The 20,151-nt window shown below is 36.6% G+C and overlaps 1 protein-coding gene across 1 annotated transcript; it reads right to left on the bottom strand.

Annotated features, from left to right (window-relative positions):
- Nucleotides 1-648: 648 nt before the first annotated feature.
- LOC113689411 (putative late blight resistance protein homolog R1A-3) lies at nucleotides 649-5,082 on the bottom strand. The gene is made up of 2 exons (XM_027207185.2): nucleotides 1,135-5,082; nucleotides 649-1,044 (listed from the first exon to the last, which is right to left on the bottom strand). The coding sequence occupies exon 1, from the start codon at nucleotides 4,908-4,910 to the stop codon at nucleotides 1,155-1,157; it is 3,756 nt and encodes a 1,251-aa protein (XP_027062986.2). The 5' UTR covers nucleotides 4,911-5,082; the 3' UTR covers nucleotides 649-1,044; nucleotides 1,135-1,154.
- Nucleotides 5,083-20,151: the final 15,069 nt, after the last annotated feature.

Raw genomic sequence — 20,151 nt, 5'->3', positions numbered from 1 at the left:
CTAGTTTACATATTCTTCTGTATAGCTCCTCGATGGGGTATAAACCTCAAATGTATTTTGATCAAACAAGTTCCTTTAAGTTGTAGATGTGCAAACATGTATATATATAAAAGTGTTTGGACATGTTCATGTGTTTTTGGCTTGTACATGTTTGGTTTCATGGTTCATGTGGTTTGTTGATGTTGGGATAAATGTTGTACAGACTCCGGCCGGATTGGTGACGTGGCCGTCACTGTTCACGTTCGGCTTCGGATTCCGTTTTTTTTATTTTGTGATTTTTGCATCGTTTAAGCGCACTTTTATTTTTCGGAACGTTTTAGATGGCATTTAACTGCCTCGTTAGTCCTGGCGAGAGTTGGGCAGACAGTCCGCTAACCCCTTTGGTATGTCTTAGGGGAAGGTGGGGCTGTCACAGCTCAAGTGAAGTTAGCACAATTAATTAACTCTCTTAACTTGGTTTCTCTTTAATGTCAGGGATGGATAGAAGGGTTTTTTTTTTTTTTTAAATGTTGGGTTTCTTCCTTCATTTTGTACAACAATCAATCTTGGTATCAAAAGTTATTTCGTTAACTACCAATAGTATATTATTGTAATTCAAAGTTCAAACCAATAAAGACAAATAAGTTCTTAGAAAATTTGCAAACTCAGTTGTGGAAGCAGAGTACTAGTATTGAAAAATTGCTTTCCAGAGAGTATTTGGGGTACGTATATGTCCCAGTACAAGATTCGGCCACAGGAATAACAAGAAATTTGCAAAGAAAACAAGACACAACATAACCAGTATGTGTGCAGATGTAAAGGGTTAATAAAGAAAAGTAGAATGAAGTGGCTTCCCAACCAAACCAAACACACTTGAAAAGATCAATCATCCATCATGAAATAAGGATCTTCAGATCAGTGTATTTCCCCTGCTTAATTGCTCTTCCTGAATTTCCTCCAATGAACTGGTACGGTTGGGACATTTAGACACCTCAAGTATTTCAAGAGTTGATAGATTTTCCTAACAAGAAGGGATCTCCTCCAAAAACTTGCAGCTTTCCAGAACTAATTAAGAAAAAGAACAACTTGATCTTGATGCTAAACAGATACACATAACCCGTAGCAGTACACAAGTAAAGGACTTACAAAACTTACTTGAGGAGATCAATCGTCCATTATGAGATAAGGATCTTCAGATCGGTATTTCCGTTGCTTCTTTGCTCTTCCTGAATTTCTTCTAATGAACTGGTACAGTTGGGACATTTTGACACCTCAATTATTTCAAGGGCAGAACTATTTCTCAAACAAGAAGGGATCTCCTGCAATGCTCCACAGCGATCCAATACTAACTTCTGGAGACCAGGAAAATAGTCCTGCTCGTCGTACTCGGAGGAGGCTGTCCACTTCGCAATGTTCAAGGAAGCTAATTTCAAGAAACAAACTTTAGGGAACTTCTCTACTTCCATTTCCCATATTTCCCCCTCAAAGGCTTGTTTGAGTAATTTGAGCACCTCAAGATTGGGTAGATTTCCAATTGCTGCCATTTTGCTCCATGGCATGCGAAAATAAGATAGGGTCAATTTTTTAATAGTCAAAGGAAATTGGAAATCTAACTGATATCGGTCACCTCCATAAATAACGCAACTCAGACTGAGTGATTCCAACTGACTTAGACAATCCATTACTACATGATATTGAACATCTGGCTTCAGATTGACAGAGCATCTCAGCTTGCGGATATTTGGAAACTTTCTCAACAGCTTGCTGATGTTTTCCTCAGGATCGAGAGACAAACAGGACAAGAAATCTAAGTCACGCAACTGTGACGAGTTGTCAAGATTGTGTCTAGGGAAAAAAAAACAATAATGCTTATCGACCTCATCAATTAGCTGTAAATGCCTTAGTTTCTTCAGGTTCCATATGGTATCTGGTAGTGAAACTGAACGATGAGTTGAAGAATTTCGCCAAATCAAAGTTTCCAAGTTCGGGAGATTGCATACTGATGATGGGAGACTGATTTTACCTCGACCTAGAATCGCCAAGTAGCGCAAGTGAACAAGCAGTTCTACCTCTCTAGGAAAGGGGTCGAGTCCAATTTGGCTCAAATCTAACACTCTAACAAGTTTGATGATGTGAAAAATGAATCGGAGGTCAAAACTAATACTGTCTTCATCGTGACTGAATAATAATAGACTGCGTATGGCAGGAGAAAATAACCTCAAGTTGTCAAAGTGCTCGAGCTTAGAATCAATAATGCATAAGCGGCGTGGGTAGCATGGCACAGTGAAAGCAGAGAAGTCATCATACCTACGTACCTGCTGCAAAAGCTTTTCTTCTTTGGCTTTTGTCACACAAAACTCATATAACAAATCGTGAATGCGACAAGCTTTGACCCCATCAATGGATCTTGGTTTCGAAACTATGACCAAGCTTCTGCTAATAAGTTCCATCAGGTAATCATTTCCCACATCCTCTGATCTCTTGAGATGAGTTTTTTGAACAAAACCTTCAGCGACCCATAGAGAAATCAACCTCTTGGTATTGTGTTCACGGTCTTCTGGAAAGGCTCCAAAATAAAGAAAACATGCCTTCAAAGTATCAGGTAAATGTTTGTAACTCAGCTCCAATGTAGCGGTACATTGTTCTGTACTAGAAACATTCCTTGAACTTAAACCTTCCACAGCTTCTTTCCAACCATATCGGTCCATCCTTGAGAGAATTCCGGCAAGAATGACAACCGTAAGAGGTAGTCCTTGACACATTTCCACGACTTGTTGTCGAATTTCGCATAGTTCTGGAGGAGCCAAATCTTGTCCAGGGTATAACTTCAATTTTAGCAAATCCCAGGTCTCATTAGGAGTGAGTTGACGAAGAGAATATGGTTCATGGTCGAGTTTGTCTTGCGGAGCAACACCACGGAGCCGACTTGTCAAGATAACTCTACTTCCATTTCTATCATCAGGGAATGAGGCTTCCAATCCGTTCCATGCATCAATGTCCCATACATCGTCCAAAACAATGAGATATCTATTTTTCAGCAAATGTCTTTTGACTTCAAGAGCCAGATCTTCTTCACCCATCTTAAAAACATCTTCAGGAAGCTTGGATTCAATGCAAGTCAAAATTTCAAATAACAGATTTCTCTTGTGGTATACTTGAGAAACAGTACACCAAGCCCGCTTATGAAAATAGGACGTAACTGAAGAACTATTGTAAACTTTTCTGGCTAAAGTTGTCTTACCTTGTCCTGGCATACCCACAATGGAAACAATTTTCACTTGGCATGATCCATGTCTGAGTCCATTGATTATCGATGCTGTCTCATCCTCGAATCCCACCACCACATCATTGACTATTGGCTTACTTCCTTCTTGTGGCATGTGATTGAATCTCTTCGTTACTTCCTTAACTTTTCCACCAAGTCTTTCGCTATCACAAATCTTCAAGGCCGCAGCTTTAATGATGTTCATTTCTGCTAAAATGGAATGAATGGACATTGAAGAAGAATCTATGATATTTCCAGTAATTAAGGAGTCAATAAGAAACTCTATCCTGTATGCCACCCCAACAATACGATTCCAAATTCCCTGGACCTCCTCATCTTCATTTTGCAGGCCCACAATTTTCCGCAGCAAAGAACGTAAACAAACAAGTTCTTCCTGGACTTTTTGAATTGGATGATCGATCAAAGCAATCGAGCCAGCCTCAGAACTTGTCACATCCATCATCTTTTTTAGAAGGGAATCAACAAAGCCCAGTCCATTGGTCTTAGGAAAATTGAATGATGATGATTCTGGACACTTCTCTGTGATTACTGCATCGATGAGCTTAATTATTTCGGATAACTCAGAACACACGATATCCATATCCTTGGCTTGTATAGCGTCTTTGATTGCATTCAGAGAGAGTGGGGAAATAAAATCTCCTCCATAACATTTCACGACTCGAGTAGGATCTCTTACTTTCTCATCGAACTCCTTTGGCTTCTCCTTCAAAATGTTTCTCAAGGAGTCTAGCCCCTCGTAAAACATTTGTAGTTGACGCAAAATCACAGGACAAGTACCATGCTTTAGTATCTCCCAAAGATTACACAGGAGAGAATGGTAGAAGTCTCTCAATATGTGCTCATCTGTATCTCCGTATGATTGTCTTGATAATTTTGAAGCAATCAGGGCCTGCATACAAGTCTCAAGGACTTGCGGTTCAACAGGAAAAATCTTCTGCGGCAGTTCCGAAATGCTTTCCTTGATATCCTCGGGAGATCCGAAACCCTTCTTAAACTGGAACTTATAAGAGAGGCCTGCTGCATTGATAGCCACAGCTTCAGTGTGAACCAACAAGGGTCCCAATTCTGTGTTTTCAACGTCATGCAGTGTGAGAAAACGGATGAAGTTTTTCATGAACGCCAGCTTCTCTTCAAGGGCTTTAATTAGTCGAACTTGATGTGCCAGCCGACTCTTTGGACGAAAATTCACTAGATTCTCCAGAAGAGAATCCATGAATTCCATAAGGTCATCTTTTCGAACGACCGAATTACTGGACTGCCGTGACGAGGAACCCAAGAAAACGACGTACCATTCGCAAATTTCTTGTTCGAAGGATCCCAAGTCTTTTTCTAAATGATGGACCACTTTCCAAGGCTGATAAGAAGATTGGATCTCCTTTGCCCACTTGGGAATGGCTTCGCCAATCCGAACTGCCAGAGCTTCTAGGCTTGCATGATGATTATTTGCCTGGTTCTTTTTGTTGTCAAATGGTAATTGCACATCATCGTTGCTGTATTTTCTCGCACACAGAAGAAATGTTCTCAGATGTCTTAGCTTGCGTCTCAGGTACTTCTGCGGCCAATTTGGAAATTCTGGATAACCGTTCTCCAGCGCTTGCAGATCATCCAAGGTGGAAGAAATACAAGTGATACTAGTGGAGGCCATCTAATAAAAGGAAGATCAACAAGGGAACCAGAATGTATCGATCTCAATTTAAGAGATAAAACAGTTCTCAAATATGAAAGGAGACGAGAAGATCTGCAAAACCTCAAAAACAAGTGCTCTCCTCTTTTCTGTACGTTGATTGCTAGTGTCCAGAAAGTAAATGACAAATAGTCATTGGATTCTTCTTGGATGATTGAAAGAAAAAAAAAGACCCCACTGCACTGCGTTATCCATTAGTCCAACTGTTGGAATGGTACAGCATTGACTACGCTCTTAGCAATCATGTCATCAGAACGACCCCACTGCACAACAAGTTAATTGGGAATTATAATTGTGATACATATAAAATAGTATTTATGAAAAAATGTGCTATCCAAACACAATAATTTGTAAAAACTATATGAGTACAATTCGATTTCAGGTATGGTGTTTTCCAATAAATAGAAGTTTTAATGCTTTGGACTATAAGTTTCATTTTTATAATTTCAGTTTATGACCCTTTTATGATAACTAGTAGGAAGTAGGTACCCCTATTTAAGATTAGATCATATTACCTTGGAATTAATTATTAGTATTTCTTCTGATAATTTTGGTGGTTGTTAATTGTACTGGAGTGTTATGTATTGATAATATTATTATGGGTTACTTGTAATCATATTTTGATAAATACACGATTCAGCATTCCTGCGGCTGTCTAACCAATCAAAAAGTTTGGGGCTGTTTACAATTTAGTCAATTGCAAAAACGTTTTGTCATGGTTTGGCGTTTGTTAAACTTTCAATTTTCACACAGCTCATGCACTAGAAAACAGAGGAATCACATATCTCAATCAAAATTAAAAGGGTAAAATATCAAAAATTTCTTGTGGTTTGCTAAATATTTAATTTAATTTTTTCTGATTTAAAAACCTATATCATAACTCCATGTGATTTTAATTAAATTAAAAATTGGACGGAAACCATCCAATCCAAAGCAGAAGAAATGCAAGTGATACTTTAGTGCTGGAGGCCATCTAATCAAAGATTAATAAGAGAACCAGCAGAGATCTCAATTTAGAGATGATGAGACAACGCTCAAATGTGAAAGGAGATAAGAACTGCAAAACCTCACAATCGAGTGCTCTTCTCTTTCTCTGGTCACAGATTGCTAGTATATAGAAAAGAAAGGGCAAATAGTCAATGGACATTTCTTGGATTATTTAAAAAATATATATAGAAAACGACTCCATTGCAAGACCCTTAGTCATTAGTCCAAATGTTTGAATAATACAGCATTAATTACGCTCTTAATAATCTTTTAATACATCTAGCAGCACTAATTTCGCAACCGGGTCAATCACACCATACTGCCAAATTATTTTGATTAATCTTGCACGTTATATATAATTGCTTATGTCAATGAAGTAGGACTTTAATTTAATTTTGAGATTAACACCAAGAATTCAATCAACAATCCATTTAATAAACTAGTAAAAGTTCACGTACTTTGCACGTGATTATATTAACCCAAATATAACATGTCTTATATTTTTTTTTTTTGTGAAATTTGATTGTTTACATGATAATAAAACATGTCATATTTTCGTTAACCAATTATTATTTCAAAGACCATCTAAATATGAACTCTTTGATCAATTATTTTTGAATTTATTTTTAGTTTTCTTTTTTAATTTATGATGATCTTTTTGGTAAATTATGGATTTAGCTTTGATAAATAATTCCTAATTCGGTTATTTTTCACCAAAGATGTTGTATGCTCGCAATATTTTTACCATAAAATCATAATATTATTTTTTTAATATTGTACAAAAAATATTGCTAAATAGGAAATATATGCATACATGTCAAGTGTGAGCCTAGTAAATAGAATTCATAATTATTAGTAAAATAAAGACTTAAATCGTAAAATCAATTTCTAAAGGGGTATTAGAATAAATAAATTGATTAGTTAGATTTTGTCATTCTAATTATTTTCACCACGCTCACCCTTTTCTTTACCTTTTTGGAAAGCTCGTTTACGAACCAGAGTCTAGACGTGCCTTTTCTTACTAAAAAATAAACCCCAAAGTAAAGTTTCTGATGAAATCAACAAATTTTAAGAAATAAAAAAATTTGTATCAATATTTTAAATATTATTTTCCCTTGCTAAGACAAATGAAATGCAATTGTATAGTTAGAATGTATAGTTAGAATGAATTAATTATTTAAGAATAAAATATATGAATCGTGCTCATATCCAACTTCGCTTGAACATTTTACATTATATCTTTCCAGTTGAACTTTTCAAAAAAATTTCGTGAATTTGAATTGAATAATATGAGGTGCATTGTTGAATTTGGATTAATGACTTTTTTCTAAGTGTTATTGTGGTTGACAAGAACAAAATGATTTATACAGCTTAACTATCTTAAAATGGCTATTTAGTTTCAATTGATAGAAATAGTTGGATTCTTTTATTTTTGCTTTTCTTTTAGTATTTCTTTATACTGATAGACGGCACATAATTATGTACTTGTCTCATGATATTCATATCAAGATTCTCCAAATGAATATAGACTCTTTTCTTATTCTCTTTTGTTCTAAGAGCGTCTACTTTTTTATACTAATATTTTTTTACAATCTTAAAATTGTGGTTAATGAAATTGGTCAAACTATTTTCAGTAAGAAAATGTTTCGAATAAGAAACTTTGATGCACATAAAAATTGGAGATGAAATGTAAGGGTCGCTAAATAGTTTTAATAGGGAGTTTTTCATTTTAATTACCATTATTATTGAGATATATTCATTTGGAATGATTCATATTTTAATTATTACCACAATTAAAATACAATAACTTGGGGTAATATGGAAACAGCATAAATTAAGATTAAAAAAGTGCTTACAACTCATAATGCCAAATCTCGTCATACTTTTAATATAGTGATAGTAATAGTAATAGTAATGGATAAAGAGAAAAAAAAAACAAGATAACACGTTTGATATTGGGAGGGACAGGGGGCATGGAACATTCTTTTTCTCTTTATTGGTATTTTTTTGAGCCTTATTGTTATTAACTTATGTATGGTCTGCATTCATAGCCAGTTAGACGTATCATTCAGACATTTGGACATTTGAAGCTTGCCTTCAGAATCTCAACATTCATCACCTTTCTTACCTGTTTTTCTTGTTGAGGCAACACTGCCTATACTAATAATTTATCTGAAAGCCTTCATTGCTTTGTGGTCTTGACAGGTGCCGAACCTATGCAATAATAATTACCTACTCAAGAGAAATACAGATTTTGTATATAGCGGTGAGTAGGATCGAATCCACAGGGATTGGGGATAATTCGTTTCCTCTAGAGTTCGAAGTATGGGGGGGTTTTAGGATTAAATGCTTATGAATTGCTAACTAAATAAATTAAATGTCCAAAATAATTAATTGGAAGAAATAATCGGGAAAACTCTAGCCAATGGTACACTTCAGAAATGGTTCATGCACTGATCATCGATTCACAGATAATTCTACATTTATTAATAGATTGGTTATAGTTGTCATGCACGCGATAAACAACCAACCCTTCCTTAATTTCTCGGTAGTTCAGGTACGACCGTTAACTATTTCTCTAACCCAAAAATAACCCTAGGTACGACCGTAGGATTTAATTTCTAGATTACATTAAGAATTAGAAAGGCCCAATCCTAACTAACAAACACGCTACGAGGGTTTGTTTAAATTAGATTGTATGTTTCCCTGACATAAAACCAATTACGCCAGTTGCTACTGGGATGGAGATAACGAACAATTACGGATTCAATTACCCCTATTTAGTAAAATAGCCTATATGAATAATTAATTATTGCGCACTAATCAATCATACACAAGAGCTATAACAATTAAAAGCAGGAATCATATAAATACCAATAAATGAAAGAAATAATTAAAAGCGATTTAGATCTCATAGTAATTGCCGAACCAATTCGTCAGTTACCCCCTTGACTAGAATTAAAAAGCTAGTTCTCCATTGATGGAGAACAAGCTATTCGAAACTTACAATTGTCACCAATCCATGACATATGAGAGAGCCTCCTTTTTCTCTCCAATTGTGTTTTTCCAAAGTAAAAAGCCAAAAGCCAATAGTTAACAACGGCGGCTAGCCTCATTGGTTTCTCCCTAATTGTCTTTTAGAAACCAAAACAAAATCAAAGACTTAGGAAAGTGCAAATCCTTTTTCACGTTGATTCCACCCCAAAATTGAAGGAATTGCCTCCTCTCTTTTCGGCTAGAAACAGCATAAAGAAAAGCTGATGCCTCCTGTCCCTTGTGCGGCCAGGCCCACCAAAGAGTCACTCACGCTGCTGACTCCTTCGAGTATTAATCACACGGGCTGGCCATCCTATCATTTTCCTAATTTTTAGTTTTTTGAAACCAAATAAACTTCCTCCTAATCTTCCACCAATGATCTACGTAGACTCCATTTTGAATTGGGAAACTCTTGAAAAATCACATCTTTTTATCTCTTTTTGCTCCACCTTCCTACAATTGGCACCATTAACCAAATATAAGTAGAATCTATCAATTAAAATAATATTTGGCTAAAATCAAAGGAAAAATAATTATTAATTTAACAACAAATTATGATCTATCAATTTCCCCCACACCTAAACCATGCTTGTCCTCAAGTATGAGAACACAAATCAAGTAATCAAATTCAAACAATGGTATTATTCAAATCTTCTATTGCCAAGATACAATTAAAACACATGTCAAGTATTAGTGACAATTTGCAAGAAATATCTCTCAAATTAGCTTTCAAGATCAAGGACTCTTTCAATTTATGACTAACTAATCTAAGAATATAAAATATTTAACCAGCATCCATAAGCAAATGGTTCGACTATTAAGCAAAATCGCAACATTAAAATTCATGGATCAGCAGACTAGCAATTCATTCACATTTTCACATTTTTACATTTTTCACTATTAACACATTTTTTTCTAAATTATCCCCACACTTGATTGATTTTTTTTTTCAGGGGGAATGCTTAGTTTTTAGCCATTCAAGCGTTTTGACGCGAACTCCGATATTAGCCAAATGAAGGAGCCCGGTTACTCAGCCATCATCATTTAAAAACCACATCCTCATAGCTATCGTCGCTTTTTGACACGAAAGTCGACACTTGTGGTGAAGACTCCTGGTTACTAGGCAACGATACTAGCAGAGTATAACCTAATATTATTCATAAATAAGCAACAAAAATAAAATTAAATACCACACAAACCCACTTCATTTCCTAAACATGGAGAACTAAGATTAATAGTTGAACCAATTTGCATAAAAAAATGCTAGACAAATATTTACAATACTTAGAGAAGTTAACCAAAAAGTGCAAAAGTCACAAAATCTCAAATATTCACCAAAAAGATACCCTTAAACTCAACCATGTCATATTTAACACCTTAGAGTGTAAAATTTTAGCAATAGAAAAATTTGAGACATCTAACCATCGTTAAATAGGAACAATCACAAATATGCACAAAGATAGGCAAAAATTGGATAAAATTCGACTAAGTCAAACAAAAAATTTCAACAAAAATACCTACACTTGCACCTTTTCAATAAAATACCAATATACTACCCCCCCATACCTAAATCTTACATTGTCCCTAATGTAAGCAATAAAGAATAAAATTCAAAACAAAAAAGGACAACGAAACTTTCCTGATCATCAAAGGGGGGTTGTGACACAGCTCTAGGTGAGAAGCAAAAGACATGTAGAGCTCAATGGCAAAACTGATGACGATGAAGGCTATGATCGGCAGCTAAGGATGTCAGGTGGCTTACGATAAATGAGGAAGAATTATGCGCGATGAGCAATGATAATCAGGAACTGACGATCCACATTGAACAGTGCAACGGTGGCAGTGGAATTTTAAGTCCTTTGGTTGCGGTCTTGCAGCTGGAAAAAAAAAAGAAAGGAATAAAAAGGAAAGGGAGAGAAGAAGAAAAGAGAGAAAGAAAGAAAGAAAAAGAAAAGAAAGGAATTTTTTTTTAAACCATTGCGTTAAACGTGGGCACGCCTAACTGCCCTTGAATCTTCTGACCACCCCACGGAAATTAAGATCCTTAAGCGTGACCACTTGGCGTGGTCACGCCTAACTACTAGAGAGTCTTCTAACCAAGTTTTTAAAATTGAGTTCCTTAAGCGTGACCACCAGGTGTAGACACGTCTAATTACTATAGAGTCTTCTGACCGCCGACGAAAATTGCTTTCCTTAAGCATGACCATCTGGCGTGGGCACGCCTAACTGTTGGGTAGTCTTCTGTCCGTCAAATTAAAACTTCCTTCCTTAGGCGTGACCACCTAGCGTGGGCACGTCTAACTGCCAGTTTCCTGCCACAAAAGTAACAAATCATTAAATGCAACTAACATTTAACAAAAACTCTGAAAACATAAGAAAACTAAAATAAAGGCCTTGGGTTACCTCCCAAACAACGCCTTTTTTTAATGTCTTTGGCTAAACATTACCATATTTATTCACGGAGGATAAAATCGTGTAGCTCGTTTCAGTGTTTCATCTTCTATGTAATCCTGATAGCCCTCGAAAATAGAGTAATTCTTGAACACACGAGCTACGGTCTTCCATGGACTAGTAGATGGCGCCAAACAAACAAGTAATGATCTTAAGTCTTCACTCACTCCTCCATTACAAGCACTTACTGGTTCGAGATATTTTGCCATCGTGACTCTTAACTTATTCCTGTTATGAAACTCAAAATCGTCTAGTATAATAAACTCAATCTCACTAACAAAAATTGAAAAATAAGAATCAGGAGAATATTGATGAAGAAATGGAGAAGATATCACCGCATTTGGAGATTGTTCACTGAATTCGTCCACTTGAACACTTTGATATTGGGGTTCCATTTCTTGTACTTCAATCCCCTTTTCAACTGCATCTTTAGATTCTTCTTCTTGAAACTCTTGCAGTTTCATGTCACTTGTCAAGATAATTATACCCTCATCTTCTTCATGGTCGATAATAGTCGCTGAGGGCAATTCTTCACTTATTCGAGAAGTCAATTGTGTTATCCTAAATGTCAATTGATCCATTTGATCTGCCAGGTTACGCATGCTCGCTTGTGTCTCCTAATAAAAATTCATTGTCTCCTGTTGAAGTAGATGTGTCTCCTGTTGAATTTGATATGTGTTAGTAGCTATTAATTCAACTATTTCTTCAAGAGACATACCTGACATGGATGACTGTTCTTGAGACTCTAGTTGAAAATTTATTGGCCTTTGTTCATAATTAAAATTGGAATCATCTCACCATCCTCGCTCATACCTATTTGAATAAGGGTCATACCACGTTTGATATTGAAGTGAAAAATTTTCAAAAGTATCTATTGGAGCACTTAGACCATCTTGAAATGCAGGGGCATATGTCGGTTGAATGATTTGAGGCAAAATAAGTTCCACAATTTGCAACAGCCCATTGATCATTAGAAAAAGTATGAGTCTCATAACCCCTTCTAGAAATAAAATCCAATCTATCATCAAAATACAGAATGTTAGCAGCCATAAACTATATATTAAAAAAATTAAAAAAAATTAAAAAAATGAAAACAAGATGAACAAAAAAAAAAAATTAATCAGGCACCAGTCCCCGGCAGCGGTGCCAAAAATTGATAGGTGCCGAACCTGTGTAATAATAATTATCTACTTAAGAGAAATACAGATTTTGTATATAGCGGTGAGTAGGATCGAATCCACAGGGATTGGGGATAATTCGTTTCCTCTAGAGTTCGAAGTATGGGGGGGTTTTAGGATTAAATGCTTATGAATTGCTAACTAAATAAATTAAATGTCCAAAATAATTAATTGGAAGAAATAATCGGGAAAACTCTAGCCAATGGTACACTTCAGAAATGGTTCATGCACTGATCATCGATTCACAGATAATTCTACATTTATTAATAGATTGGTTATAGTTGTCATGCACGCGATAAACAACCAACCCTTCCTTAATTTCTCGGTAGTTCAGGTACGACCGTTAACTATTTCTCTAACCCAAAAATAACCCTAGGTACGACCGTAGGATTTAATTTCTAGATTACATTAAGAATTAGAAAGGCCCAATCCTAACTAACAAACACGCTACGAGGGTTTGTTTAAATTAGATTGTATGTTTCCCTGACATAAAACCAATTACGTCAGTTGCTACTGGGATGGAGATAACGAACAATTACGGATTCAATTACCCCTATTTAGTAAAATAGCCTATATGAATAATTAATTATTGCGCACTAATCAATCATACACAAGAGCTATAACAATTAAAAGCAGGAATCATATAAATACCAATAAATGAAAGAAATAATTAAAAGCGATTTAGATCTCATAGTAATTGCCGAACCAATTCGTCAGTTGCCCCCTTGACTAGAATTAAAAAGCTAGTTCTCCATTGATGGAGAACAAGCTATTCGAAACTTACAATTGTCACCAATCCATGACATATGAGAGAGCCTCCTTTTTCTCTCCAATTGTGTTTTTGCAAAGTAAAAAGCCAAAAGCCAATAGTTAACAACGGCGGCTAGCCTCATTGGTTTCTCCCTAATTGTCTTTTAGAAACCAAAACAAAATCAAAGACTTAGGAAAGTGCAAATCCTTTTTCACGTTGATTCCACCCCAAAATTGAAGGAATTGCCTCCTCTCTTTTCGGCTAGAAACAGCATAAAGAAAAGCTGATGCCTCCTGTCCCTTGTGCGGCCAGGCTAATAGGTTGCAATTTTATCATTTATTTTTCCTTTTACCTGACTTGATGTGGATTAATTATTCTATTCTACTCACTTTTTGTAATTTACATTTATTTCAGGGAATAGAACGAAAATACCACAACTAAGGCCAATTTAACAGTCATTGAGAAAGAATTCAAATGGTTGGCATACAGGGGGCATTTTTGGGAACAAAAGAGACGCAGGCCCTTTTTTGGGCAAGTGGGCCGAAGTCCTCGTTTTTTCCTGGTGTGGGCCACCGCACAAGAGAATAAGAGAAAGCATTAGATAAAAATCAGGGATGGCAGAGGAGTAGGGAGCCTTGAGCTTTTGTTGACTTTTCCCTTAGGATCTCTTTTTGCTTGTGATTCTTACGCATGTCAAGATCAAATGGAAGAACTTTGATTCTTCCTTTCTTGCTTTCGTAGTAGCTTTCCTCCATTTGTCAGGACAAGGGCTAATCAATTTAGTCATTCTCTGGAAACGTGTTATTCTTTCTTTTGTATGGACGAATTGAATTTCCCCAATTTCAAGGGACAATGGCCGCTGCTTTCTTTACAATTTCCTGTGGGCTTTGTTCATCAAGGATGAACTAATTTCCTTACTCTAGTCAAGGAACATCGGAGGCCTTGGTTCGCCTAAAAATTGTGAGATCGATTTAATTTATTTTTTTTCTTTTATTTATTGATATTCGCATATTCCTTGATTGCAGTACTTTTGATTATTTAATTAATTGATTGTCTTGGATCCGGATAATTAGTTAATTGAATAATCTATTGTCAATTGGAACATTAAATCCGTAATTATTTGAGTGCCTCAAAATAGTGACAACTGGCATGATTAGGTTTGTGTCTGGGGAATATGCAGGCTAATCTAAAATAACCCTGGTAGTGTGTTATTTGGTTAGAATAGAGCTCCTCTAATATGTAAGGCAATTAGGGAATTAAATCTTACTGGCGTACCTAGAATTATTTCTCAATTGGAGCAGTGATTAACGAGCGTACCTTAGTCACCGATACAGTAAGGAGGGGTTGGCTGTCATTGCTTGTTTGACAGTTATAACTTATTTATTAGTAAATAATTGGAATTGCTTTTGTATCGATAATCAATTAGATGAACTATTGCTGAAGTTAATTCTTGGCTAGAACCTTAATTATTATTCATTTGATTTTAGTAAATTGTTATTTAATTTTTGGTAGCTTCTTGGATTTTATTTGAATTTCTTAGATCGCCACCTTATGTCTGCTAACATTTCGTATGTTGATGATAGACTGGATTTTATTCCTGAATGGGATTATGAGACTCGTGTTTTTCCTAATGATCAATGGGCTGTTGCAAATTGTGAAATTTATTTTGCCTCAGGTTATTCAACCGACACATGCCCCGCATTTCAAGATGACCTAAGTGCTCCAATCGATACTTTTGGAGATTTTTCACCTCAATATCAAACGTGGTATGACCCTTACTCAAACAGGTATGATCAAGGATGGTGGGCAAATTTTAATTTTAATTATGCGACCGGGCCAATGGATTTTCAACAGCAAGACTCTCAACAACCATCATCCGTGTTAGGTATGTCTCTTGAAGAAATGATTGAATTACTAGCTGCTAATGCATATCGAATTTAGCAGGAGACACAAGCGATGGCGAATCAAGTGCAACTATTGACATCCGGGATAATGCGATTAGCTTCTCACCTTGAAGAATTGCCCTCACAAACCAATATCGACCTTGAAGAAGATGTGAGTGCAATTATCTGGCCAAATGACATGGAACTGTAAGAGTTTCAAGGAAACGGATCTAAAGATGCAGTTGAAAAGAAAGCTAAAGTGCAAGAAATGAGGCCCCAGTATCAACTCATCCAGGTGAATGAATCCAGTGAACAATCTCCAAATGCGGTGACATCTCCTCCAATCCTTAATCAATATTCTCCTGATTATTATTCTTTAATTCCTGTTACTGAAATTGACTTTATTATATCAAAAAATTTTGAATTTCATGACAGGAATAAATTAAGAGTAGCGATGACAAGATATCTTGGACCAATAAATGCACGTGAGGAGGGAGTGAATGGAGAATGCAAATTATCGTTCACTTGTTTGGCGCCATTTACTAGTCCATGGAAGCCCGTAGCTAGGGGTGTGCAACGAATTCGAAATCGGTAAATCAAAAGTTTGAAATCGGAATTTTTCGAAATTTTGGCATAGAAATTACCGACCGAATTCAAATTCGAATTGGCCAATTCCGATTTCGAATTCGATTCTGAATTCAATTCGGAATTCGGAATTCGGTGAATTCTACCGAATTCACCGAATGTCAAAAACCTGTTTTCTTTTTCTTTTTTAATAACTTCTCACAAGTCTGCATCACAACAAGCAACACCGGCGAGATCTGGAAAGGCAACAACTAGCAGTGGCGAACTGGCAATAGCAGTGGCAATAGCAGTAACTTATACAAAGTCCATTCATTATAGTACTTATAAAACCATTCCAGTCCACGAGAATAAAATACAACCATTACAATCTAAAGTCAAAATACAAAACCACAAGCTGTTTCATTACAATCTAAACCATCACAATACTTATACAACCATTCATTACAATTAAAAGATATTGCTTTTATTGAAATTTCGCAACTACCAGAATACTCACAAGCTGTTTGATGAAATGCCTAAGAAAAATAAACTAGAAACACAAATTAATAACAATTATAGCCTAGCCCCTATTAAGCAAAATCACCAGCGTACCTCAATTTGTCCTTGAAGATGAAGGCTGATGATGGCTTGAAGATGAAGACTGTCGGGCTTGAAGATGAAGACTGCCGGGCTGATGATGGGCTAGCTTGATGGCTTGAAGATGAAGGACTAGAGTGAGAGAGAATGAAGATGAGAGCTGAGAAAGTTGGAAAGTTGAAGGCTGAAGGCTCTCAGTTGAGCTCCTTATCGACTGAAGACTGGTAGACTGGTGGCGGAGGAAGGAAGGTGAGAGTTGTGAGACTGGTGGAGTCAGAGGCGGAGGAAGGAAGGAAGACTGAAGACTGGAGCTTACGTGCTTAACAGATTAGCTTTTGCTTTTTTGTCCTTTTTGACCGAAGACTAACTACTATAATGTATTATTGTTATTATATTATATAATATAAATTTTATATTACATATATTGTAAAACGAATTCGGAATTACTTTTCCGCTTTCGAATTCCGCTTTCGAAATTCCAATTCGAAATCGGTAATTTCGATTTCAAAAATTACATTTTCGAATTCGACTCGATTTCGATTAATTCGAAATCGGAATTACCGAATTCCATTCCGATTTACCGAATTACCGAATTCGAAATTCCGAATTCAATTCGAAATCGGTCGGTAAATCGAAATTTTTCGACTTTGCACACCCCTACCCGTAACTCATGTGCCCAAGGATTACTCAATTTACGAGGGCTATCAGGACTATATAGAGGAAGAAACATTAAGACGAGCCACAAGATTTTATCCTCCATGAACAAAATATGATAATGTCTAGCCAAAGACATTAAAGAAAGGCGCTTATTGGGAGGCAACCCAATCTCTTTTAATTGTTTGTTTGGTTTTGTGTGATAGTTTAAATATATTTTCCTTGAGTTTGATTGATTTCAGGTTTTAAATTTTCTTTTTTGGTGATTTGTAGGTATCCTTCTGTCATGACGCGCCCGCGTCAAGTCATAGGGAAAGCTCATGGACAGAAGGGTTCCTGCCCTCTTGACGTGCCCACGTTACGTTCGCGGGAAAGGTAAGTATTCAAAAAAAAAACTCGAGGGCGGTTATTGATTTCGTGTTAGTCTCTAATTTTGAATTTCGAAAATGAGTTTTGTAATAATAATAATATTCAAAAAAAATATTTTTAATTGAAAAAAAAACAAAAACAAAAAAAAAAGAAATCCAATTTCTTTTTTTTTCCTCCTTTTCCTCTCTTTCTTTCTTTTCTTTCTTTTTCTTTATTTCTTTCTTTTTCTTCTTTCTTCTTTCTTTCTTCCTTCTCCCCTGTTCCTTCTGTGTCACTTGAAGCTCGCACGCCGCCCGCTGCTCGATGCCACTGCGGCGCGCCGCTTCTCCTTCTCCCTCCGAATCTCTCTCTCTCCGGTTGCCGCCCAAGCCGCCAACTCCCCCGTCCAACCTCGCGCACGGCGAGCCATCCAGCAGCGCAGCTCCCTCGCGCGTCTCGCCCCTGCTCACGGCCGCATGACCACTCCACCACCAGCTCTCCTCCAAGCCTAGTCAGCAGCTCTTCCGTCTAGGCAACGCTCGCAGCCGCGCGCAGACTCTGCGGTCTTCTCCTTCTCCGTCGCACAGCTCACCCAAGCTCCAGCTCGCCGCCGCCACTACTACGGACGCTGTCTGCCATCACCACCTGTCAAACAAATTGACGGGTGGAGAATTTGGCAGCATTCATGCAGCATGCGGGTCTTATGCCTCATTTTGGGTACCACCCATCACTTTGACCCCACTTCAGGGAAGTTTTGTTACCTTCTCCCCTACTTTTGATGTTAATTTGTCACATTGAGGGCAATGTATTGTTTAGGTGTTGGGGGGGATCAGTTGTAGTTCTAGTTTTTAGTAGTTTTTAGTTTTTAGCTGTTTTTCCTTTATTTTTAGTTTGGCATTTGTCTAGTTTTCGTTACTTTTTTGTCATTCACCTGTCTAGCTCTCCTATGACTGCCAAAGTTTGATGTTGGTTTGTTGCCTCTAACTTCACTGTTGCCAAGTTTTATTAATAAAATGTATCAAGTTAATGTGGTTGAATCCAAAAACATTTTTTTGGTGAATATCGGTGGTTGCTTAATTCTTTTGATTTCTTTGTTAACTTTTCTAGGCAGAGAGAATGATTGTTGGCATTTTCATGTGAATTGGTCCAATATTGACTCTAATACTCCATGTTGGGCAATAATGAGGCTAGCTGCTCCTATTCTTATTTTTAACGGTGTTATTTTGCGTTATTGTGCTATGTGGCTGTAAATAAGGTTGACTGTACTCCGCTATTAGTTACTACCGAGTAACCGGGGGTCTTCACCAAAAGTGTCGATTCTCGCGTCAAAAAGTAGTAATTTCTATGAGTAAATGGTCGTATAGCGATAGGAGCTAAGTAACCGGGCTCCTTCATCTAGCAAATGTTGGAGTTCGCGTCAAAAGGTTTCGATGGTTAGAGACTAAGTCCTTTGTGCTATTGAAAAAAAAAAGACAAAAATAAATAAATAATGAAAAAAAAGAAGTGAAAGTTGTGTTAGTGTGTGATAAAAATCAGCTTGCCGATTTATGGATTTAATGTTCAGATTTTGGTTAATAACTGGACTATTTGCTAATAAATGTTGTGTGTCATTTCTTTTTCTTAGATTAGTTAACCTAGAATTGAAGGAGTTTGTGGTTTAGAAGCTAACCGGGGTGATGTTTCTTGGGTATTGATCACTTATACTTGATCTATGTTTTTCTTGGTATCTTAGCAATATGGTAGATGGAGCAATGACCATTATCAAATATTGGTACTTGTTTGCTGTTCTCATGCTTGAGGGCAAGCATAGTTTAGGTGTGGGGGGAATTGATAGGTTACAATTTTATCATTTATTTTATTATTCATTTCTCCTATTACCTGACTTGATATGGATTAATTATTCGATTCTACTCACTTTTTGTAATTTGCATTTATTTTAAGGAGTAGAACGAAAATATCACAACCAAAGCCAATTTAACAGTCATTGGAAAAAAATTCAAATGGCAGGCATACAGGGGGCATTTTTGGGAACAAAAGAGACGCAGGCCCTTTTTTGGGCAAGTGGGCCGAAGTCCTCGTTTTTTCCTGGTGTGGGCCACCGCACAAGAGAATAAGAGAAAGCATTAGATAAAAACCAGGGATGGCAGAGGAGTAGGGAGCCTTGAGCTTTTGTTGACTTTTCCCTTAGGATCTCTTTTTGCTTTTGATTCTTACGCATGTCAAGATCAAATGGAAGAACTTTGATTCTTCCTTTCTTGCTTTCGTAGTAGCTTTCCTCCATTTGTCAGGACAAGGGCTAATCAATTTAGTCATTCTCTGGAAACGTGTTATTCTTTCTTTGTACGGACGAATTGAATTTTCCCAATTTCAAGGGACAATGGCCGCGGCTTTCTTTACAATTTTCTGTGGGCTTTGTTCATCAAGGATGAACTAATTTTCTTACTCTAGTCAAGGAACATCGGAGGCCTTGGTTCGCCTAAAAATTGTGAGATCGATTTAATTTATTCTTTTTCTTTTATTTATTGATATTCGCATATTCCTTGATTGCAGTACTTATGATTAATTAATTAATTAATTATCTTGGATCCGGATAATTAGTTAATTGAATAATCTATTATCAATTGGGACATTAAATCCGTAATTGTTTGATTGCCTCAAAATAGTGACAACTGGTATGATTAGGTTTGTGTCAGGGGAATACGCGGGCTAATCTAAAATAACCCTGGTAATGTGTTATTTGGTTAGAATAGGGT

This window comes from Coffea arabica, chromosome 5c (genome assembly GCF_036785885.1).
Source record: "Coffea arabica cultivar ET-39 chromosome 5c, Coffea Arabica ET-39 HiFi, whole genome shotgun sequence".
Lineage (NCBI taxonomy): Eukaryota > Viridiplantae > Streptophyta > Magnoliopsida > Gentianales > Rubiaceae > Coffea > Coffea arabica.
Note: the sequence above shows the minus strand (reverse complement) of the source record. Positions and strands in the feature narration are given on the sequence as shown.